We start from the raw sequence: 23,749 nt of genomic DNA, 5'->3' as shown, positions 1-23,749 counted from the left end.
CTGGAGGGCAGAGGACGGGGGAAGATGGGAAGGCTGGAGAGAAGAAAGAGAAAAAAGAGAGGAAAGTGTTTACAAGTCAGGAGAGTTTCATCAAGTTGAACTCTCTCTGAAAGTGTGGTTCTTCTGAGCATGCTCATTTAAATCAGAAGCATATCCAGCTCTTTGGTACATTTACCACACCTCTTTCACAAAACTTCACCACCAACCTGCAATGGAGGCATGGAGTGGAACTACCGAGTTCACATGGTGCAATCTGCAGAAAATGTGTTTTGAGCAGCTCTCATTCTGAAGGTTACCGTGTGATGCCCTATCAGTTTTACGAGAAAAAAAAAACTCCTCGTCTCCTGTTTGGAATCATTATCACCACAAAATAAACTTGTGTTACCTGAAGTCCAGTGATTTGCTCTGTTTAAGCAGACCTGAGCATAACCTGTCCTTTGTGTTAGTGGAATGAAAATAGATTTGTGTGAATTCTTTCTGAAGTTCTGGTGTGTTTACCATAAATATACTGACCGGCTGATGTAAGGACTGACCACAAAGTTAACCCTAACATATGAGGCTGCCTGCTAATGAACTTGATTGCCTCGTTGGTGCCTCAGAGGTACAAAACAAAAGGTCTAATTCAACCGACTATGATTACATGGTTACATCTAAATCCTGACTTTAAATGTTTGGTAAAAAAAAAAAAAGATTTCTCAAAAGGATCAAGAAATTATTAAATTGACATATTTCTGAAGTTGGGCTATCCAGCAATCCAATTGTTAGCATTGTTGGTTTGAAGAAGGTCCTTGGTTCAAGCCCTGTCCACAGCTTTCTGCATATCCTATCCATGCATGCTTGGATTCTCTCCAGGTACTCAACATTCCTTCCACAGTCCAAATGCATGAATTTAATATTAATTGGCCACCCTACATTGCCTTTGAGTAAACACATCACAGGAGATAGGTACCAACATGCCATGTGAAATGGGTGGCTTTTTGAAATTCTGTATTCGTTGAAGGTGCAAAAACACTAAAAAAAAATGTACTTTTTTCCAAACCGAGCAATTAAATTTGTGGGATGTTGGCTTGGGTCCTCGAGTGAACTCCTTCACTTCTGTTTGTTCTTTACTTGACTGACATATTTTTGTCTAATTTTGTTCCACAATTTCATTCAACAACAGATATTGTTTTGCTTCCCTGCTCATTGGTATATTTTAGATACATGAGTTATGTCTCCATGCTTAAAAGGGGGCTTATATTTCTTTATGGTTGTGTTCAGTGATGGTCTTTTATGGGATTTATTGAATTTTCAGAACTGGAAGGTCTGAATATTATAATTATTCTAGTGAGTGAATATTTTTTATAAATGACAGACATTTGTAACATCTAAGTTTTTACTTTCAGACTATGAAACAAAATTGTCACTGTTCTTAAATGGAGAATGCAGTGTTAATCCTACCTGCATCAGAGTCTTCATTGCTTGTGTTTTAAGTCTTTACAGACTGAAAATGTCAAGGAACTCTTAAATTTTAATTTTCAAGTGGAGTTTATGTAAGATGAAGGTGTGTGTGTGTGTATCCCCAAGTTGTTGTGTGTGTTTGTGATATTGGCCCACTGTTAAACTAAAAGAGACCCAGGATGTCTTTGCTTCCTTTTTGTCCCTTCTTTCTCTCTCCTGAAGGCATGCAGGTAGGACCTCTGGGACACAAAAAGGGACATTTCACGTCGACTTGAGTTGTTTGTGTGCACTGAGGTGAAGCCCACCTTAAAGACACTCCACCTTTCTAAATGCAGTTACCCTGCAGCTACGCAGATCCTCACAAAGAAAGGGAAAAAAGAAATGACATGGGTAAGGTATAATAAACGCCAAGCACAATTATTATATCAACTGGCTCTTGTCAGGTCTGCTGCCAGTTCCCACAATGATTTCCTGGCAACAGCTTCATTGCTTTGATTGGTGAGGATGAAAAGTAAGGACAAACTCACATTTGACATTTACATGAAAACTTAACTCTAACTCCCTCATACCCTATCGCCAGCACACAAACTTTGACCTACCTCTGTCCTTTCAATAAAGACTTGTACACCAAAGATGTGATGTACAAGTGCCATAAACGGTGTATTATGTTTGAGAGGCCTCTAAGGCAATTTAAGGGAACCCAACAGTCATATTTTTGAACTGTGGGATCAAGCCGGATTTTCCGGAGAGAGCCTGCGCATGCACAGGGAGAACATGCAAACTCCATGCAGAAAGAGTTTGCCAGGCGGGATTCAAACCCAGAACCTTCTTGCTACAAGGCAACAGTGCTACCAGCTATATATATATATATATATATATATATATATATATATATATATATGCATTGTTGAGAGAATGTAGACCATGAATTTATCTTTCCAAAAGATTTCCAAGATGTCCAGAATGTTTTGTGAAAGAGTAATTTTGGTGAACTCCATATATTCTTTTTGCCATCTGCTAAAAGTCTTTCAGGTAGATTATTGCATATCTGTTTTCTTTCTTTTCTGTCTGTTTAAACATCTTACTGACTGAAAATAACTAACACTGAGCTTTCTTTTAAAGTAACAGTTTCCACTTCAAAGTACACAAACTGGAGATACTTAGTTTGGTGTATTCACAAGCCAGAAAGAGACAGAATTTCTGACTTTATTACTGAATACTGAAAATTAAGCTAAAAATCTTGAAATTCTGCTAACCCTAATTACAGAGAGCATTGCTGTAAAATGTCATAAAGCTTCCAAATTAAAGCTGCACATATAAGACTTCATGTCTTAATGCATTTCTCAGCTTTCTGGTCCCGTTCTGCATCTGGTTGTTTTGCACAAAGAGAAAACACTGAGCATCAACATGTCCGACAGCTGTGGGACAGATCTTCAGCTCTGTGTCTGTGTGTCTGCGTGTGTGTAGGGGTGTGTGTGTGTGTGTGTGTGTGTGTGTGTGTGTGTAGGGGTCGTCCGTTGGCAGGAAGCAGTAGGCAGCGAGTGATGTGGTCAGACCCTCTGTCACCATTGAGAGGGAGTGAAAGAGTCCGGTGTCTCTTGTCTTTTCGTCGTCTTCCTGTTGGTTGTTTTCTTTTCTTGATAATCTTTATTTTATATATAAAAGAAAAAGAATCTAAGGCCCATTTCACTGACACTGATGATTGCTGGAAGACACAATTTGGCAATTACACAGCTTAATACAGTGTTCTAGTTAGAATAAAAAATTGATATTGTTTTCTACAAAGTTGTGCCTAGGGTGTGTGTTTCAAACAAATGCAACTTGACTTATTACTTTAAATACAGAAACAGAATTGACATTTTAAGATAATTGTATGCAAGAAAAGAAATAAAGGCTATAAGTTAAATGAACAAAAAGAAAACACCAAATTTAAAAACAAAAATCAACAAATTCAAATTGTTTTTTATTTTGTTTTTTTCCCAGCATTTTCTTTCTCAGAGTTAGTAGAACATTATTTATAATCTTAATGTCACATTTCCCACAGATTTATTTTGTTGTTTCTGTCCAACAAACTGTGCTCGCCACAGCAGTTTCTTTTCTTTTACGGCTGCACGATTAAAATCCTCGCGACCAAACATCAAAATGCTTGAAGACAAACAAATGACTTTTTCTGGAGTGATTTATTTTCTTCAAAAAGACAAAAAAGTGGTTGAGAGAAAAGTCATGGAAAAAGCAGCGTGAGGGGTGAGTGTGGAAAATCATTTTTGTAAATACAATGTGCAAAATCAAAGGGAAGATGGAGAGAAAAGGGGGATTGAGGGAGGTGGGTGAGTGGGAGTTAAATTAAGGGAAACAGGGTGAACAATTAGATGGGAATTTCCAGTGTTAGTAAGAGACTGAGCTTTTGTTATAAGTGAGTGAGTGAGTGAGTGAGTGAGACCCTGAATTGAAATAAAAAGGGAATAGCTGTATATTAAAGCATGAAATGGATTTAGTTCAATATTACTTAAAATTTACTCCATAAATTATGAAAAATAAGTAAAGAAACACCTTTTGAGCGAATGAGTCATTTTAGAGCAAGTTTGAGCTGATTGGGATTGTACTAAAATCAGCAGCAGTTCATGATTACATGCGTTACAAACCGTAACAGAGTCAATACGACAAAACTAACTGTGGTTCTCTGCATCATCAGGAATTATTGCCTCCAAATCCAGCATCATTAATCACCATGATCACTCGAAAAACACCAAAGTTTGGAGTTTCTTTTTCATTTCTTATTTCCAGAGTTGTAATAGTAAATAAATCTCTGTCAACACAACCATTTAATTGAAGATGAGGTTATGAAAGTATTTACGCTTGCAAAATGAAGCATATTAAGACTGACATCAACAGAGTCGTAAAGACTAATTTTCAAGAATGGATTTGACTTAAACTAAATAGCAGATGTTTATAATTTTAACCAGACTGTATTGTTTGTTACCTCGCATTGCATGCATTCAGGGCCAGAGTCTGCTAACAATGAAAAGCGTCATAAGTTGTAAAATCTTTTGATTTCAAAGCACTTTGGCCCAACATATATTTATGTGAGGGGACACTTGGAGGATTTTAAAAAGTCTGTGTTTTTCTTTCGCTTTTAAGTCCTGCTGAGGATTATGCATAAGTGTTTCCCTCTTTTTCTGTCCTGATGAGGCTCCATATTTATTTCAAACATTCAGGTCAAATCAATTAGATAAAAAAAAAAAGATTGTTTTATTGTGCAACACTTAAAAGTTAAATACTGTTATTTTCCTTCAAAGGACGCACAATGGACATTGTTAATGCAGCCCAGAGGGAGAAGCACAGTTGTTAAAAGCAAACGAAGCCAAAAAAAATATACCCGTTGCTCCCACGTAGTAACCCAGTTTAGACGAAAGAGAAAAACATAGTAAGGCGTGCAGAACTTCTTTAGATCATTGATTGCGATAACTGCTTACAGCAGCTAGTATTAGCTATGATTGTAGAGTAGAAGTGGAAGCAGAAGGTTGTTTACAGGATCAGGAGAAGGTATTTCTACCCCCATGCTCCCGTCCCAAAAGCTCTTTTAGTCGGTTTTAAAATAGACACACACTAAAATCACAAGCATATGGAAACTGTTTGAGTGAAATTTTAATATGCTTGTGAACATTTTAGGTGCTTTTCTTAAAAATTTTCTTCAGAAAGTCTTTAACCTTTGTGTTGTAACAGTCTTGGACTAAGTCGGAGACACTCCCTTTACCAGTCCTCTCAGTGTTCATTCCTGTTTTCATTCTTAAGTCTTAATACAATAAGTTTGACTTGTATCAGTCTTAATTAATTTACCCAAAAAGGACTTAATAATTTGGAGGATGAAAGGAAGAATATTAATGTACAGAAAAATGCAATAAATTAAGAGAAAGACAAACTCAAAGGCAGAAAACGCTTTTTAAGGGAGTGACGGGCTGAAGGGCAAAGAATAACACAGGAGAGTGAGTGAGTGTACTTTAAATTTTATTTTGCAAAAGAAACCAAAGCAGATCAGTTCTGCCCCCTAGAGTGCAATTTTGTGTGTGTGTGTTATCTTGTGGAAGAGAGGGACATCCTGTGACGGTGACTCAACACTTCCCTTTTACAAGCACGCAAACACACACACACACGCACACACACGCATGCACCCACACGCACACTAGACACAATCATGCACAAGTATGCACATGCATGTTGTTTACATTTTAAACTTGGTCAGACATTTCCACACATGAATACAACTAATCACACAATCACTTTGTGATTATCATGTAGAAAAATCTTTATTTTGATGGAAAAATGGGAGTTACATTTTTAGCTATGTGCGTGTGTGTGTGTGTGTGTGTGTGTGTGTGTGTGTGTGTATGGCTCATGGCCTCAGGTGAAAGCCGTGTGAGAAGTGCTTTGTGGGTGTGGCTTCAAGTGAGCGAGCAAGAGAGAGAGAGGGAGGGAGAGGGAGAGGGCTTAGTCTGAGAGATGTTGATGTTGTCAGGCATTTAATATCAGGTCTCCAAGTGGATCACACACACACACTCCTGCCCAAAGAAACTTGAGAGCTCGGTGTGGAGTATTAGCACTCGGAGTGGGAAGGCAGAAGGGAAGAACTGCACCTGTCCCGCATAAACTCTCTATCCTCACAGGCAGACTTCCAGAGAGGATCCCAGTGCTCGTCCCTATGTGTGGATGGGACCAAAGTTACACGGTGAGTACAGAGCAGCTCCGAACACCCTCCGCTTCTCTGTCATTTTACTAACAACTGATTTAGAGCGCAACATAGAAAATTGTACGGGGTTTTATCCAACTTATTTGACTTTTTTTGACACTTTGTATACACTTTATGATTTATACTGAAAGTTGTGAACTCCAAAAACAGACTGTCAGTTAAATCAGAATTAAAAAACAAAAAAAAGTTGTTAACTTTTACTACTTTTACAGTTACTACAAACTTTAACATTTTTATTATTACACTGAAAAAGGTTTTTGGACAAATTTCTTAAACTTTTTTGGTTTTTTAGATGGCGCTTTTGGGGTATTTTGTAAATCTATTCCTGGGATTGTGTTAAAATTTAGGCACTTTTTGCTTACTTTAATACATTTTATTCACTACTTTTTGTAAAAACAAGTTTTCTTTTTCTAGTAAAGTTTCTAATTTTATAGGTAAATTAATTGATGAAATAATTTAAGTATTTTCTATTTTTCTGATTAAAAACAATCCATCTGTGCTTGTCAAAGTTTAAGTTTGAAATCCTTCTGACTTTGTGCAGGCTCAGCTTTTAAATGTTTTCAGTTGGTCTAAATACACGAGAGATGAATTGTTTCTTGGTTCTTGGTTTCACTATTAGTTTTCGATGCTGCAGCTGTTATGCAAAGGCAGGATTCGCAGTTTTGCTGAAAGCAGAGATATTAAAAGAGACATTTTCATATGTGATCACCGTTTTGATTTGATTCATTTCAATGGCAAATAAAGAGGAAACTTCTGGCTATGCGAGTTTTCAGCTGCTGTCTGGGAAAAAGACGGACTTTTCACTGGGAATTTTATAGTTTTACAAAGCAAATCATGGATACTGTGGCTTCTGTTGGATTTTAATGTATTTTGGGCATTTGCTCTGTTTGTGTTTAATGTTTAGAGCAACTTAAATTAACATTAACATGCTTTTTGAGCATGGGAGGTCAGTTTTGCAAGAAAAAATATTCTCTGAATCCAGGATGATTTAGCTTTTTTGTGGCTTTTAACTGAATCTTAATTAAAGCAATCTTAAGTTTTATAATCACTTTTCAATCAGAAACTTGTTTTACTCTTGGGGATCAAAACCCTGTTTGCTTTAGCCGAAGCCACTTGGATGTGAAACAATTTTCTTTCTTGTGGCTTCAGATAATTTCACAGAGCGAAATGTGGTCAACGAAGATCTGCTGCTTTCCGCTCTTCAGCGTGGGACAAGCAGCATGTTGTCCCCTGTGTGGATTTCTTCCCCTGTGTGTGTGTGTGTGTGTGTGTGTGTGTATGGGATTGTCTTGGGTGGGATCGTGTTTGAAGTTTTGTTTGCGCTGCCGTGGCCCCCCAAATGGAAAAGTTTTTTTGACGCTCCCTTCCTCATCACTTCCCCCGTGTCCATACACACACATTCAGACAAGAACACACACGCTGGGAGTTGGGATGATTTGCCGGTTCCTGCTTTGCCACTCTGCTTCCAATTTTAGCTTCATTCAGACACAGACAGCATTTCCTTCCTCCGTCTTCAACCCATGGGAGATGTGGGTGAACCGGGGGGGGTCGAAGAGCGCAGAAACATGGGAAATATTACATTTGCAATATCTGAGAAAATTCAGCATGCTATCGAGAAATATTAGTTATGCAGAATAACTGATAAAAAGGAAACATGACAATTTCTTTGTAAAGTCAGAAAAAGAATGAGTCATTGCATAGAGAAGTGAAAAAAACAGGAAAATTGCTGATAATCAGATTTGTTTGAGCCATATTTTGACTGGTCTTGGAAACCGTTAGACAAAAGGATAGTGAAAGTGTTCAAGGTGAAAAATATCAAGTCTGATTTCCAAAATTTACTTTATTTCACTGGATATGAATGTACAAAACTATATATAACTTGAATACCAACTAAGAAGTTGAGGGTTGTTTACTGATTATTTTTTTTATTTTTGCTACATTGTGTTTTTATCTTGCTTGAGGGCAGTGGTCATCTGATCTGGTAGTTTTATGTCATAGAGTGAGATAAACATGAAATAAGTTTCCTAAAAAATGTCAAACCATCAGATTCCAAAAGCAGAGAAAAAAAAATCTAACAAATCAGGTTATGCAAGTGAAACATGAATGAATCGTTTCCCAAATTAGTTACCGTTTAGTCGAAACGGCAGACGACACATTTACCGCCTGATCCTTTGTGTGCTTTTGTGCTTGTGTGTGTGTGTGTGTGTGCGTGTGTGTGTGTGTGCGCGTGCACATGTGTTTGTGTGTGACTGAGGCATTACTCAACCCCCCCTCTCCCCACTGAGTCACCACATATAATAATCATGGATCTTCCTCTCCTCTCTTTGTCTCTACTTATCACTGTGTTTTATCGTCTTTCATTTTGATCTTTGTCTGCTTTTTATTCTTAATCAGTTCTTTCCTCCCACCTCCTTTCATATCCTTATCTTATTTTTTTCAAGGATTTGCTGTTTTTGTACTTGTCGTATTCTTAGGTTTTTTTATCGTATGTTTGGTATTTTTCTGCTTGTCACGGTTATCTTGTTTTTCCATCTTTTTTTTTTCTTTTACTTTCTATTTAATCTCTCTCCTACCTCACTGTCCACTTCCAGATGGAAGTTTTAAGAACTTTTATGAAGAAGAGATGATGAAATGTTTTATTTTCACTTTCTTACCCCGTCCAGGCGACCTCTCATAGCTCGGCCATGTTGACCAGTGAGGGGGCGCACGCTATGGAGCAGGACGGCACAAACCACAAGATGGCCTCCACAGCTACCAGCACGGGTTCGGACGGAGCAGAGACGATGACCGACACCGACGTGGACATGGACCTGGAGATGGAGGAGGCAGACATGACACATTGGGCAGAGGCCGAGTTTGAGGAAAAGTGCACATACATCGTCAAAGACACGCCATGGGAGGCGGGGCCAGACGCTGACTTCGCCATGACGACGACAAGAGCAGAGGCGTCGATGCCCAGAAACCTGGTCCTCAAACACCTGGCAGGCACCAAGGAGGTCAGACTCCCACACAGTCACTCACACAGTCCTTTGCCAGCAGACGGGAAAACTTTCTCCCCCGTCTCAACTTTTCACACACGTCCAAGCAGAGAAAGCCATCTGTACGTTAACAGGGGCGTGAGTCAGTTGTTGGTCATGAACCGGAGAGCAGGGGGTTGCCGAGTCTACCTTGTAAACGCACACATACAAACAAGAACACAAAGGAATGTGTGTGAGTGGGATAAAAACTGACGGAAGCAAATTTTACACAAAAACACATTTCTTCAGCTTGAATCTTTCGTTTGAAACTCATATGTCAGCTGAGAAGATTACAGTGATTTAGCCCTGAACGTTGTGTGTCATGCCATAAACCTCTCACCACCCTGAAATATTCATGCCAGCAGCCAGGGGGCACTGTACAGCACCTTAACGAACACCTTAGACTTTTAATATCTTATTAGTCACTAATAAGTTTAGTGACTAAGTTGCAGCAAATTAATTTAAACCTTTCGATCTGGAGTTGGAATTGGACATGAAAAAATAAAAAATTACTAACATAATTCGTCTTTTAATCTTCCTCAACTCACAATCAGCCACTATGACCTTCTTGATGAATGTAAAATTATAACATTTCCCTCTCCATTTCTTTTTATGGTTGATCAGTCAAAATGTCAGACAGCAAAAGGTTAAAACTGAGATAGGGTAACCTGAATCAAAACAACACTCTTGTAATTTGTTAAAATAAAACATAAAAACACTGACGGCGGCTGGCTCCTGAAAGTTCACATTTTTCATTAAAATGTTCATTATACAAGGATTTAAGAAGCTGTGTTCATTTACGTCTTAATTTTTCTTCAGAATTAATTGAATTTTGCGTCAATCTATTTTTATTTTCTTTATAAAGCATCTTTGATGCATTTTGCGTTTTTTCCAGGGCGTTTACACCAGTAAAAATGTGCATGACTGCAGGTCAAAAGTTTCCAGCTTTGTCAATTTTGTTACTGTGAGTTTATCAGTGAAACGGTGTGATCGCATAGATTTTCTCATCAGGGGCTTATCAATAAGGAACTGATGTAAGAAGGGGAAGTAGAGCGGTGAAGAGGAGTGTGTTTTGCTTACGAGCTGATACGCTATCAGCTAATATTTAGTTTGACCAGCAGAGGAAGAAGGGACAAGCTGATGAAAGAAAACTGAGTTTCGCTCCAAAGACATCAGGAAAGAACTAAACGACTCAACAAGTAAGAAAAGAAAGCTTGTGTGCAAACACTAGCACAAGCTTGTGTCTGGTCCTGTGAAGGGAAAAGAGGAAAAGGGGATTTCCCACGTCACCCGGAGAACAAGGGGTTTGGGAAAGACTCGTGTTTGCGTGGGTTTAGCTAGAGAGAAAAAAATGTGAGCGTGTTTCTCGTCCATCCATGGCTGGAGTTCCTTGCAATTCTCCTCTTCCTCTTCTTTTTCTCACCTTGTTCTGTGATTCAATCAGACCATAAAGCAAAAAAAAAAAAAATAAGAGAAGAGAAAGGATTTTTTTTTCATTTGAGCAGCTGAGTGTTTTCCCCTGAAGTATTTGAAGTGGCAGTGGTTTAGGTTTGATGTGGCGATCATTGGAGGTGTGACAAGAAAAAGAGATTTGAAAGAGAAAGAGATTATTTAGTTATTCTTCAACGAAACATTCGAGCTCGAAGTCACACGAAGCGTGCCCATAAGTCATTAATCATCGCCTCTGCTGACAGCTGGCTGATTGTGTGTTTTTGGATCTAAAATAAAGCCTAATGAGTCTTGTCACTGATGGATGTGCACAACAGTTTCCAAAAAACAGACGCAAACTTTGCGGTATCTTACATACAACATTTTTCACCTGCTTGTGTCTGTGTGTGTCGCCATGCAGGTGGTCGGAGTGTGCAGCCGGGAGTACATCCCCAAAGGAACCCGCTTCGGTCCCCTGGTGGGCGAGATCTACACGGCCGACAGCGTCCCGAAAGACGCAAACCGGAAGTACTTCTGGAGGGTAAGTATGCCGGTTGAAAACACACACATTTCCTCAGAAACCCGAGAGACCCTTTCCTGTGACGTCTCTCGCTTCAAAAGGCAGTCAGTTGAACAGGAAACAGGGCTTTCTGTTTGGTGTGTGTGGGGATGTGATGTCACCTTCACACAAAAAACATGCCACACTAAGGTTCCTGTAAATCCACACGTACTGGTACATGGTTAAAACACGCTCCATCACTACCGGTAACTGACAATGAGACAACACACGCTCACAAACCACCTACATGGTTGTTCTACCTACACACTCTAAGAGTGTGCGTGTGTGTCTGTGTGTGTGGTGGGTTTGACTCGCTTGAAAAGAAAAAGTGTAACCACAAGCAGAAACTTAACTCATTAAGGTTCCATTCATGCTCATATCTCACTTTCTCACACGCAGCGAGATGACAGAAACGAGAGGCAGAGATAGGGGGAGAATGAAAAAGAAACACACAAGGGGATGGGGGAGGGTGATAGGTTAAAAATGAGTTGATCCTTCCTTTCCCTTTTCAATATAAAAGAGGATCTCCTCCTCTGTGATAGACTTTCTGTCTGTCTTTTTTTGCCTCGCGGAAGGTGATGAAGACGGAGAGAGATGGTAAGGGGTGATAGATAGAGAAGAAAAAGGGTTAAGAAATGTGGTTTAGATGACATTTACTGCAGATGGACTAATTATGTTTGATTTGTTGATTTGATGCTTTGAACTGAGATAAAAATGTCTTTCTAGTCATTTACAATTGCCTCATTTAAAGAATTACAGTAGGTTACTTGTTCTTTTGATGATGTAATCAATTTTTTGGCTTTGTGCTCCATTTTTTTTGTTGTTTGATTCAGGGAAATGGTGGTAAATTTTACAAGTTTAAAAGTAAAACTTTTACTTTATAAAAAGAAAATAAAACTCTTGTTCGTGTAAAATTGATCAAAACAAAAGCTATTTTTCTTTCATTCCAGATCTTTGTGGATGGTGAGTTTCACCACTTTGTGGACGGTCTGGATGAGACCCGCTCCAACTGGATGCGGTACGTCAACCCGGCCAAATCGGCGACAGAGCAGAACCTGGCAGCATGCCAGAATGGCATGGAAATTTACTTCTACACTGTGAAGCCCGTCCCAGCCGGCGCCGAGCTGCTCGTCTGGTACTGTCATGACTTCGCCCGCCGCCTGAGATACCCGCCATCAGGGGAGCTGATGATGCAAAAACTCAGTAAGTTCAACAACTCTTTGTTTGACATCTTTTCATGAGAAATGAGGCTGACGAGCAGTGCTGTGGAAATTTCTTTCAGTTTTTTCTCAGCAATAAAATCAGTGGTTTTATTAGCAGCCTAAAGGAGTGACCGGCTTGCATTACAAACATTAAATCAATCGGCGGTGCATGTCCATGTGTCTTGAATGTGTCCTGTCGCCGCTATTAAAGCCTGTTTTTGAGTGTAGCTATGTCTCCTTCCTCTCTCAGCGTTAGTCTGTCATTATCTCTCTCTCTCTCTCTTAAACACACACACTTACAAAAGTACAAGACCAACATCCTTTCATCTCTGTCAGTGCCATCGCTGTACTCTTGTGTGTGTGTGCCAGTGACAGTGTAATTACACGCAGGGCTGTATGGCCCCTAATGCCACGGTCTTACACACTTAAAGACCCACTTTTAACATAAAAGTTCTCAAACACACACACACAGCCTTCCTCGGCCTCCATAAACGCAGCAGAGACAGAGTGTGTTTTCTTGACTCAGTTTTTATTGGCAATTTTTTTATTAGGAAGTGAGCTAAAAGTTTGTATTCACAAAATGATCAAAAATATATATATATAATAATGTACAACAGTGACTTTTAGTCATCATTCTGAGATTTTACCTGAAATATCAACAGAAAAATTCACCTCACAACCAGATTAGAGCCACAGCAGACTCACTGCAGTCATCCACTTTGGCTGAGCTGATCAAAGAGTGAGGGGGCTCAGAGGGAAACAAAGCCTGAGAGCAGGAGTTGAGTGGTTTCCAGGTGTGACTGCAGGCTAATAGCAGTCTTAAGGTGGCAGAGGAACCAGCACACCCAGCCAGAGTGGCTCCACTACCCAGGGAAAAATGCGCATGACCTGGGGACAGAAACAGGAGGGATCCCCTGATCCCCCTCCTCCTTTATCTCAACACATTGTGAACTTACTATATGAGTCGTCTTTAATTAGCCTCATCTGTCATTTGAGCCCCCGCAGGCCTCTGCTGACCTGCAGCTGACTTTAAAGCGGATTTGTACCTGGATTTTTGTTGGCTGCACTTGTCTCAGGGCTCGAGCTTTAAGTTTCAAGGGCTTTCGTTGGTTTTTTTTTTTTTTTTTTTCCTCAACCATCTGAATTTACATTCCTAAAATGAGTAAAACAATTGTCTGTTACGGTGGCTCATAAGAGGTTAGCTCTATGAGCGAAGCAAGAAATAATGTCACTGACTGACTGAGTAAAACCAAGAAAACCACAATCTTTCTGACTAAGTAACGTTAGACCGAAACTCAGTTAAAGGGCAAAAGGTAAAAGAGGAGGAAGCTGGCAAGAAAAGTCCTTGTCATTGCAAATACTAAATATGTATAATGTGCAAACCAATAATTAATGCTGGAAGTCTACTTTATAATCTTTCATGTTCAAATATCAGCAGCAGGAGGGTAATTTCAAACATCATGCATATATTAGGATTATAACCCATGCATGAACATTAGGGTTACAATTTGGGATAGCCACAAAAACTCGAATGGATTCCAGAGGGATTGTTTGGGAAATCCCAACATAATTTTGTAAAGTGGATGAAAATGACACATTTTTCAAAATGATTTATTTGCTCTATAAATAAAATCAAGTGCCACAAAATTGCTGACAAAGATCACCAAACAGAAAAATATATCCTACTAGCATTGAAATTATAAATTGTACTGAGGTTCAAAGAGCAATCCTGGAATAAACTTTTGACAAGGCCACTGGTAAGTTTTCAGTAGAACAGTTTAGTAAAAACCTAGACACAAATCCAATTGAGAATTTCTTGCAGTACTGCAAACGGTTGTCCTAATTTGAGTAACCTTTTGCAAAGATGAACGGACGTCAATCTTTACATGTGCAAAACTGGCAGAAATATTCCCCATCTGATTTGCAACTGTTCTGCAAAATATTGACTTAGTGAGAAATACCACAAATGTGTTATTTAGTCATAAAAATCTTTATAAAATACACATATGTTGAATGGAGATTAATACATTTTATAGCTCATAGTTCTAGTCTTTTCCAGTCTATAATAGTACCTTTGCACATATTGACCACATAGCTCATCACACGATGACATAATTCCTTGCACAAATCGGGTCGCTTGTCCTATGGGGGGCGCCTGAGTTTCTGGCCCAAATTATATGACATCCTGTATCACATTCCTAAATGGTGGGAAGAGACAACAACTGTTGGCTGTACCATTTCTCTTTGCATCGCCTCTTTCCAGTACAGTCATTACAAAACCAGACATGTGTGTATGTGTGAGCAAAATGACTGAGCATGCATCGCTGTCTCACTCCCTCACTTTCTCCTCTCCCTACTTCTCTCGCTCTTATTACTGCCGTCATCTTGCATTCTTCAAGTTTTAGCACTCGAGAGCACCTGTCATCCATGTGTGTGTGTGTGTGTGTCTTCAAGATACTCAAAGAACAGTCTCTCTTCCCACACTCATGCTGATATAAGGGCGACACGCCAACACATTTACACCCAGCTTTTCATCTCGAACACATGCAAACTCGCACATAGTAGTCTTGTGTGTGCGTTGGCCAATAACCCTGATATATACATGTCACTTAAAGAGACCAGAGAGGAGACAGAGGAGGGTTTGGTTGAGCCGCACCTCCTACCCACTCGGCTGACTACTTGAACTTCCTGGCAGAAGGGCCGTGTTGACAGATTGATATCTCCAAGATGGCCGACCTGTTTGTTTTCTGAAAGAGGGATGAAGGGAGGAGGAAAAAGAGGAGGAGGAAGGCTAACTGATAACCCCAATGTTTACACACTGTCGATATTACTGGTGAAAGGGTCACTGGTTGAGTGCGTGTGTGTGTGTGTTTGACTGGGAAGGTGAATCGTAGGGGGAAAGAGAGGTAAATTTCACCAGTGCTGCATTTGGGATTTTCTTTGACAGCCTCCATTTTTCTCACACACTTTCTTACAGCCACACACACACACACACACACAGTCCCCTCTGGGCGACCTCAAGGTAAAGAGTTAGGTGGGCTGTAAAGGAGGTTTAAGATAATAGGTTGCTGTATTTTAAGGCTCGTCTGTGGCAATTTAGCAGCCGAGATGTGCTACTAACTGACATCCCAGAGCTTTTAGGATGTGTGTTAGGGAGCTCCCCTCCCTAATCCACTCTTTCATCATCGGGAGGCGACTGTAGGTGTGAGTGACTAAAGGGAGGAAGCTCTCTAATTTACCCTTCGACCTCGAAACAATAGCAAATGGCCAGAAAAAGCTGGGGAGTAAGCGCTTGATCAGAAGTGTGTGCAAGTTGTTCAGAAGAGGAAGAGTCAACAAATCAGACAGAGGCCTTTGTCTACAGGCGCCTCCGCGTGTGTGTGTACCTTGTCACATGGGGTGGGGCGTGTTTGTGTGTGCTCTGAGGAGGGCAGGTGGAGGCCAAGCTTTTTCTGAGGATATCTTCAGCAGGAAACCCTCCATCAGTCCTGTCTGTCTGTCTGCCACCATTCTGATTTTATCTTGATTTTATAGGCAAACACGCATCACGTGCCCCACACACACAAGCCCTGGAGGCAGATGTCACGCCTCACTTCCTGTGGCTTGGTCCTTACCTTGCCCCTCACCCTCGTTCATCACTTCTGTCAACCTAATTAGTCTACTGAGTTAGTTATGGTGTTCCTTCATTCAATTCAGTTCATCCATCTAACTCCAAATCATATCAAATGTCATCTTGAGACACCTTAAAACCTGGTCCAATTCATATCAGGTTACACAGAATCCAAATAGATTTAGATGAAATCAAAATCAATTTGATTCAGTCATTTAGTTAGATAGTTTTTGGAATTTATACTTTGTATTTAGACCTTATCATTTTAACATTAATATGTTCAATAACCTCAATCATCCCAGCAAAACGTTTTACAATGTGAGTGTAAACAGCTAGTTGGGGGTGTGGCTAGCAGCAGCATATTTAGATTTAAAGTGACAAGAAACCGTAAAGCAGGTCATTCTGAAAGGAGCTCAAAATAGGCAGAACTGACGAGACAAAAATCTCAATATTGAAGAATAATTTTGTGTAAAAAAATATAATGAACATATTTTGTCTGGCCCATAAACCCATCCTACCCTGTTCACGGAAATATAATAGGTTGCTTATAAAACACCTTGTTAGATTTAACATATCTTAATGTGGGCTGACAAGTGCATCTATTTGATGACTAATTTTTTTTCTTGGTTTGTCTTTACAGAGCAGTCACTTATGGAGGTTAAGCAGCAACATGTGGACAGAGAGGACAGCACAGTTGAAATCTCCAGTATGTCTCCAGTCTCAATGACTCCCAGTCCTCCCAAGAGGGAGCACAGTGTCGTGTCCATTCTCCGTGGCACCAACAGCACCTCGTCCTCCATGGCCCCCAAGAGGGAGCCCAGCCGCCCTCTTCCCACTCGCCCACGTTGTGCTGATAGCCCGGAGCGGCCACTGTACCCCCGTGCTCTCTACCCCCTTCTCAGACCACATTTCCCCCTCTCTGAAGACTTGCTCAAACCCAGCCACCCTGGTTACCCCTTAACTCATTCCCCTGGCAAACAGTCGTCGGCCACACCAAGCCCTTCTGCAAGAAGCAGCCCAGAAACCAGCCCTCATAGCAGCCCTTCTGGTCCAGCATTATCACCAGCTTCTATTTACCCTTACCCTGGTTACTCCCCTCCATCTGCCCCACTCCCCTCAACATTCTACCCTCCTCACCAGTACCCACGTTATCTTCTACCACATCATTATCCTCTCCCTGGTGGTGGTGTCCCAACTGTAGGAGGGATTTTCCCTAGGATCTATCCAGTGTATGGCAGCCTAATGCCCCCTCATCTATCCCTCCTGCCTTCTGACCCTGCAGCAAGGCGCCTTGTAATACCTGAACCTGTGCACCCCTCCTCAATCTCTGCCCACAGAGACTATCTCCTGCCCGGGCCAAGAAGTGCCTTCTCAACTGCTACTTTGAGAGACAAAGCAGGAGTTCACAGCTCTTATCCAGGGCACCCCAACCCACACGGACCAGCTCACGCTCCCTCCAGCGGCTCCCCAACCGCTGCCACAGCACCTCCCAGCGAGCAGGTGCCAACCAAGCCTACCTCAGCCCATATGGGAAACACTAGTGAACGTCACCCAGATGAAGAGGCTATTAATCTGACCAAAGTGAAGCGTGGTGCAGGGTCAGCAGGATACAAGGCGTTGCCTTACCCTCTGAAGAAGCAGAATGGCAAAATCAAGTATGAGTGCAACGTGTGCAGTAAGACCTTTGGGCAGCTGTCAAACCTGAAGGTAAGACTTGGGATTTGCTCTGTTATTGCTTTTTAACATCATGCCTGCTGATCTGATTCGTTACCTTGTAATCATTCGTGCACTTTGAAAGACATGCAGTGTAATCAGCTGGGAGTACAACAGGCACTTAATAATCAAGGTTATGACCTGAAGAAACCTAAGCGAATATGCTTTTTTTCTCATAGGTTCATCTTCGGGTGCATAGTGGAGAAAGGCCATTCAAATGTCAAACCTGTAGCAAAGGCTTCACTCAACTCGCTCATCTGCAAAAACACTACCTGGTTCACACTGGGGAGAAACCACATGAATGTCAGGTGAGACAAAATGTTCAAAAAGAGCCGATTCCCTAGATTACAGGTAACAACAGCTTGTTGTTACCTGTAATAACTCACAGGTAACAACAAGCTGTTTTAATGTGATCTCCCATTTCAGGTTTGTCACAAGCGCTTCAGCAGCACCAGCAACCTGAAAACTCACCTACGCCTTCACTCAGGGGAGAAGCCTTATCACTGCAAGCTCTGCCCCGCTAAGTTCACCCAGTTTGTCCACCTCAAGCTGCACAAGCGCTTACACTCCCGCGAACGTCCACATAAATGCCCCCACTGCCACCGCCACTACATCCACCTGGTTAGCCTGCGGCTACACCTGAAGGGCTATTGCCTGGCTGCAACCTCTGGTCCTGGCAGTCCTAATGTTTCAAGTCAAGCTGCCTTGGAAGAGGTGCACCGCGCCAACGAAGAGATTGAGCGCTTCGATGTCAGTGAGCACGCTGAGCGACTGGAGCAGCTGCAGGGGTCGGTGGAGATGGACGCCATGTTGGAGAAACAAGTGTTGGGGATGCTGTGGAGGGAGTCTGACCTTAAGTCCCCCAACTTCCACCCCAGTTACAATGGCACTGCCACCGATCTTCTGTCTGCAGGTTATGGTGCATTCGAGTCCCCGAACGAGACGTCGGTTATCAAGATCCGCCGCAGCACCCCCATCTCACCAGTTACTGCTAGCATTACCGTCAAGCAGGAGTCAGAGGATCATGCTTAATAGACTTTTTTATGTGCAAGTCACATGAAAAATTGATTTTGAACTGCATGGTGGACTTGTTGCCAGGAGCAACAGCTGTAAATAAATAATTATCTATTGTCATCCCCATGAACACGCCATGCTTTCAACCTATCAGGGACTCTCACACTCAGGGCTGCAAGAGACAATGTCCCATGACTACTTAGTGGTTTTAGTGTTTATTACTCCTAGACAATCACCTAAAAAGGATTTTTTTTCTTTAATGTAATTAATATAATTCTATTATCATTTTTCAATGATTTTGTCTTTTTTCGAACATTCTTGTTTTTGATAAATTACTTGTTATATAATCTAACTTATTATGCATTTAATTTTGTGTCTTCAAAAGCAATAAGTGAATGGATTGCTGACTAATAGGGTGAAAACAATTATTTCTGTTGATGTTAATTTGTTTTACCCTGTCTCTATTTCTCTGTAAATAGCCACTCTGTCGTTGCCCTTATTAGTCTCCTCTGTGTCCATTCTTCAGGGCTTATCTATTTAAATACCAAAAATAAAAGTAGCCAGAGGAAAAGTAGAAAACCTTGCCTACTTATGGCACATACAGTAAATTAGTTCATTTCCAAAGAAAAGCGTTATTTCAACCTGTCTGAATCGCTTTCCTGAAGTGTCTATGTCCTTTTCTGATGCATCCTTAATTTAAATGAAACAAAAAAGGGCATTCAGTTTTTGTACATTTTTTCACAACAGTTACCTCAGTGTGGATGTGATGATGTGTGTGTTTGTGTGTTCAAAGGGACAGCTGAAGGTGGGAGTTTTTTATTTATTCCTTTTTTTTTCTACTTGAAGAAGAATAAACCAAACTGAACTGGAGAGCAGCTCTTCATGCGGTCCAAAGGAGCGGCATAGCCCGCTTAAAATGTAGCACATAACGGACTCAGGAGGCTGATTAGCCGTCATTTCCCCTGTTCTTACCTTTTGTTTTCTATCTTTATTTTTTTTATGAAATCATGTTAGTACCCAGCAGGAATTTTAAATGTGTTCGGGGAGCTACACCAGATGCTAAAAACCAAAGTTCACTTGGCTTCAGTTTCCAAAATAATCTAAACAGGGGAAGAAGGACTAAAAGAATGAAAATGGTGAAGAAGGGAAGATGTACGTTGTGTTGATGATGAAGTGTTTGCTCCCGTTTTTGTATATATTTTTCATGTTGTTGCTGTTATTTGTTGTTTTATTTTTGGAAAATCAGCCCCATCCATCTGCTGCCTTGTTAAGAACGCCTAAGCACCTCGGCCCTCTTTTATGCACTGGCCCCCCTCCTCCTACTTTATTCCTTCAGTGCCGATGCTTATATAATTTACACTGTGTACAGTATCTGTAAACCTGGTCAAAACTGCATTAAGAACCAGCTTAATGTTACTACAGCAGCTGTGATTTTCTGTAGCAGGTGCACTTCAATAACCTTAAGTTACTTTTACTTTTTCTGTTTCATTATGTTTCAAATGTTTGACCAAAGCTTTCCTCTTTCTCTGGTCAGTTTTCACTCCAGAGGAGAATCCCCTAAAATACCTGTCTCTGTTTACATGCTGGTTTACAAAGTTATTTATGTGCAAAATGTCAAAAAGTGTAAATTATGATATAAATGTCACTGCTCTAATCTAAATTCAAAAGGCTCTATGATTCTTTATTTCTTTTTTGTTGTCGCTTTTATTTAATTTTTTTACTATGAAAATTAAACACACAAACAGAAAAAACTTATGACTAAAGTTTATCCTTGATTTGATATAATCTCTTGTAAAAAAAAAGAAAAACATTTTCACAATATTTACCCACTAACTTCAACAACTTGCGACATGATCAATTAATTTTATTTTTGAACAGATAAGCAACAAATATTTCCACTGATGCCTAACATAATGTAATATTTTAATTATTATGACTGAAGTACCACATAATATTATTTTATTATTACTTTCATTCATAAACCTAGGACTGGACAATAAATCAAAAACTATATATCACAACAGATGTGACCACTGTCATTATGTCTGATAGAATATTCAATATATAGAATACATAGTTCCAATTTGACATCACGCTCACTCTTTCTAGCTGACAGCCATCTTGGTAGGCATCTGTAACTAACTGCCATGGCTATGGAGTTACTATGGAGTTGCCATGGCAACAATAAACAAGCCACATGCTTAGAACTAGCTCTCTTCTTTTTTCCTGTCTAACTTATAAATAGGCAGGAAAATATACACATAAATATAAGTACATTACAAGTACTTATATAGCAGTTTGAGGTTTCACCAGCATGCCTCTGAACTGCTTAAAAATTGTCTGATAAATGTTTACATCATGATACGTTTTTCCGTCATATCATCCAGTCCTATAACCAAAGGAAAACATGAAATAAGTCTCAACAAAATTGTTTTCAGTGACCTAAAACTGTCCCTGTAAGTGAGGGAAAGTGTAGCAGCCGTCTTTCAGCAAGCAGATGTGAATGAGAGCATCTATTTGCTCCTTACAACCTCAGAAAAATGTATCACTCTAGCATTTTCTGTGGCACCATATTAAAATAATCTTCGAGGCATAGACCAATGACGAGGCCTTTGGTCTGCAACAGTGAGTGACAGTGATCTGCGGTGAGGTTCATAGCTGGTGAGGCACTGACTTAATCCGATTTACAGACACCTTGCATGTTTTTTTTTTTTTTTACATACGGAAATTTCGCGCATGCGCACAACGCTGGAGAGCAAGAAGACTACTCTTTTAAATGTCAACCATAGCCGCGCTGCCGCGGAAGCACAATTCCGTTAACTCAATGAAACTTGAAAATGTAGATATTGATTTCGTGCTATGCTCCACAGCAAAAAGAAAAAAAGAAAAACCAAAGTACAACCCGAAACCACTAAGTGGTGACCTCTGTGTCGGTCAAGCTACACGCAGACTTGTTGCCATAGCAACTGACAACAATTTTGCACAAAGAGCAGAACATTCAGTCTGTTGCAGCAGTATGTTTTTGGTCTAAATGTTTCACTAATAAGTGATCGATCTGGTACATTATAGCTACCGCTGCTATTCGCTAATCTAAAACAGCAGCTTGCAGGTTATGTTTTTTCTGCATTCTTTACACATACAAACTGTAGACCACAAAACGCACATTTCATTTAAAAAAAATAAAAAATATATATATTCCTGTCTTACCTTTACTTATACATGAAGTCCATGCAGAGCACAAACATGTCCGTTAATCCAAAGCCAAGTTTATCCTCAACATCCCAAATCGCTCATGTTTGGTTTAAGTCACAAAATCCCATCCAAGTCCACGCGGTGCAACAAGTTGAGAAAAGAAAGTCAGGAAAGCAGAAAAGGCCTTTTCTGGAAGGACATTCACAAAGCCTGTCTTTTCTTGTATACCACTTCATTTGAGAAGAGCGGGTATCCTTCTGTTTCGAAGCAAACCTTTCAGCTCCGGTGTTGGTCTTTAGCATGGTATTATTTCCTGGTTCAGTTGAAAATCAACTTTTGAAAACTAAGTGTAGAAATGTAGTCATCTATGTTGAGGTCGGAAGAGATGAGAAGACAAATATATTGCTGCACTTCACTTATTTACTGCACTGCTAGCTCTCGGTCACTTACTCTGCAGTTGTGGAGTCACAATGTCTGGGATTATGAGCGCCCCCTTGCCATGAGGAAAGAGAACTGCCTGCCTCACCTCGAATCTGTTCTCTGCCGTTTATGATCATGCGCATTATATAAATTGGCTGAATTATGGAAAATCAGTTCATATAGCCTATTAAATGTTTTTTAACCATTTTATTGCGCAATCCAAGGTGAGGCTCAGCTCGCTGCTGAGCATTTGAATAGAAAATTGAGAAAATTCAGCGACTTTGAAGAAAAAAGTAATCAAAATTGGTTAAGGTAAATTAAAAATAAATACTTTATTTGTACAAACCACGGGGTAAATATAGCAATATAAATAATTTAATCATTATGTATTATTCTCTGCCTCACCTGCCTCCCCTGACCATCACTGGTGAGTGAGCTAACTTTCTTGATGCCTCTCCGAAGGACAAACAATTAATCAGCCACCTCTACTGAAACAACGCTGAAAGAGGTTTTGTTTTTAATTCAAAATTAGGTTCCTAGCTTGCTGCTAACTGTGCAATCAGACAAAACGAAGCCAGTCAAGATCACGAAGTATGATGAGTAGGCAATGGAATTATCAAGACACCGATGGTGTAGATTTGACAAAATAGCAAGGAAGGATGCCTTCATCTGCTCATGTTGTTTCATATTACATTTTTCCCCTTTTTGTTAGTGCCATATTTCGTAAAGGAAGAAATGTGTATTGTCTAAAGCAGGGTTGGGCAACTCTAGGCCTCGAGAGCCAGACTCCTGCAACTTTTAGATGTGTCTCTACTTCAACACACCTGAGTCAAATAATGAGGTCGTTAGCAGGACTCTGGAGAACTTGACTGCACTTAGCTGTTGGATTCAAGTGTGTTGGACCAGGGAGACATCTAAGAGTTGCAGGACACCGGCCCTCGAGGACCAAGTTTGCCCACCCCTGGTCTAAAGGTTTATGCATAATCACATCATTTGTTCTTGATCCCAGGGCTACAAGAACAGAATGACTTTATTCTGGTCTTGCAGCCCTGGTTTGAGAGTTATCACTGCTTGACAACATCAGAGCAGGACTCAGATCATGTCTGGTTTAAATGCTTTAGTAGGAGGGACATGTGAAGACTTCCCAGCAGTTCTTCATCTGAGTTCTTGTGAAGAATAAAATGTCCTGCCAAGAAAGAACTGGTTCTGTATGCCTCAAGCAATAAGACACATTTCTTTGTAATACAGAGTGTGTATTGGACGTAGGCCCAACAATAATACTTTCTACAGCAGTGAGCTGCTTGTCTACTTTCAAAACTTAAACAGCTTGAAGGGATTGTCAAAGTCACATGCACATAAATTAAGACAGTGTCATTTTTATTGTCTTAGGCATCCTGGTACATGTTCAAT

At 40.4% G+C, this 23,749-nt stretch overlaps 1 protein-coding gene and 1 long non-coding RNA gene across 2 annotated transcripts; one reads left to right on the top strand and one right to left on the bottom strand.

Moving 5' to 3' along the window:
* Window positions 1-5,940: 5,940 nt before the first annotated feature.
* Window positions 5,941-22,458, bottom strand: LOC145547635 (uncharacterized). Its single transcript, XR_014083929.1, has 4 exons — window positions 21,935-22,458; window positions 9,206-9,351; window positions 8,839-8,994; window positions 5,941-6,134 (listed from the first exon to the last, which is right to left on the bottom strand). It is a non-coding gene; the product is annotated as an uncharacterized LOC145547635 (long non-coding RNA).
* On the top strand, window positions 6,059-20,387 carry prdm1a (PR domain containing 1a, with ZNF domain). Its single transcript, XM_008430861.3, has 7 exons — window positions 6,059-6,163; window positions 8,848-9,180; window positions 11,051-11,170; window positions 12,139-12,391; window positions 16,641-17,707; window positions 17,893-18,021; window positions 18,140-20,387. Exons 1-7 carry the CDS (start codon window positions 6,137-6,139, stop codon window positions 18,743-18,745), a joined length of 2,535 nt encoding a protein of 844 aa, XP_008429083.3. The 5' UTR covers window positions 6,059-6,136; the 3' UTR covers window positions 18,746-20,387.
* Window positions 22,459-23,749: the final 1,291 nt, after the last annotated feature.

The sequence above is a fragment of the Poecilia reticulata genome, chromosome 16 (assembly GCF_904066995.2).
Source record: "Poecilia reticulata chromosome 16, P_reticulata-male-v2, whole genome shotgun sequence".
Lineage (NCBI taxonomy): Eukaryota > Metazoa > Chordata > Actinopteri > Cyprinodontiformes > Poeciliidae > Poecilia > Poecilia reticulata.
This window is presented reverse-complemented; position numbering and strand designations above follow the sequence as displayed.

What these genes read in the sequence shown, in the direction of transcription:
- prdm1a (XM_008430861.3), top strand. Translation starts at nt 6,137, where the DNA reads ATGTGTGGATGGGACCAAAGTTACACG. An exon ending in GGCAGCTGTCAAACCTGAAG is followed by an intron (nt 17,708 to 17,892) that starts GTAAGACTTGGG and finishes TTTTTCTCATAG; the next exon opens with GTTCATCTTCGGGTGCATAG. An exon ending in AGAAACCACATGAATGTCAG is followed by an intron (nt 18,022 to 18,139) that starts GTGAGACAAAAT and finishes CTCCCATTTCAG; the next exon opens with GTTTGTCACAAGCGCTTCAG.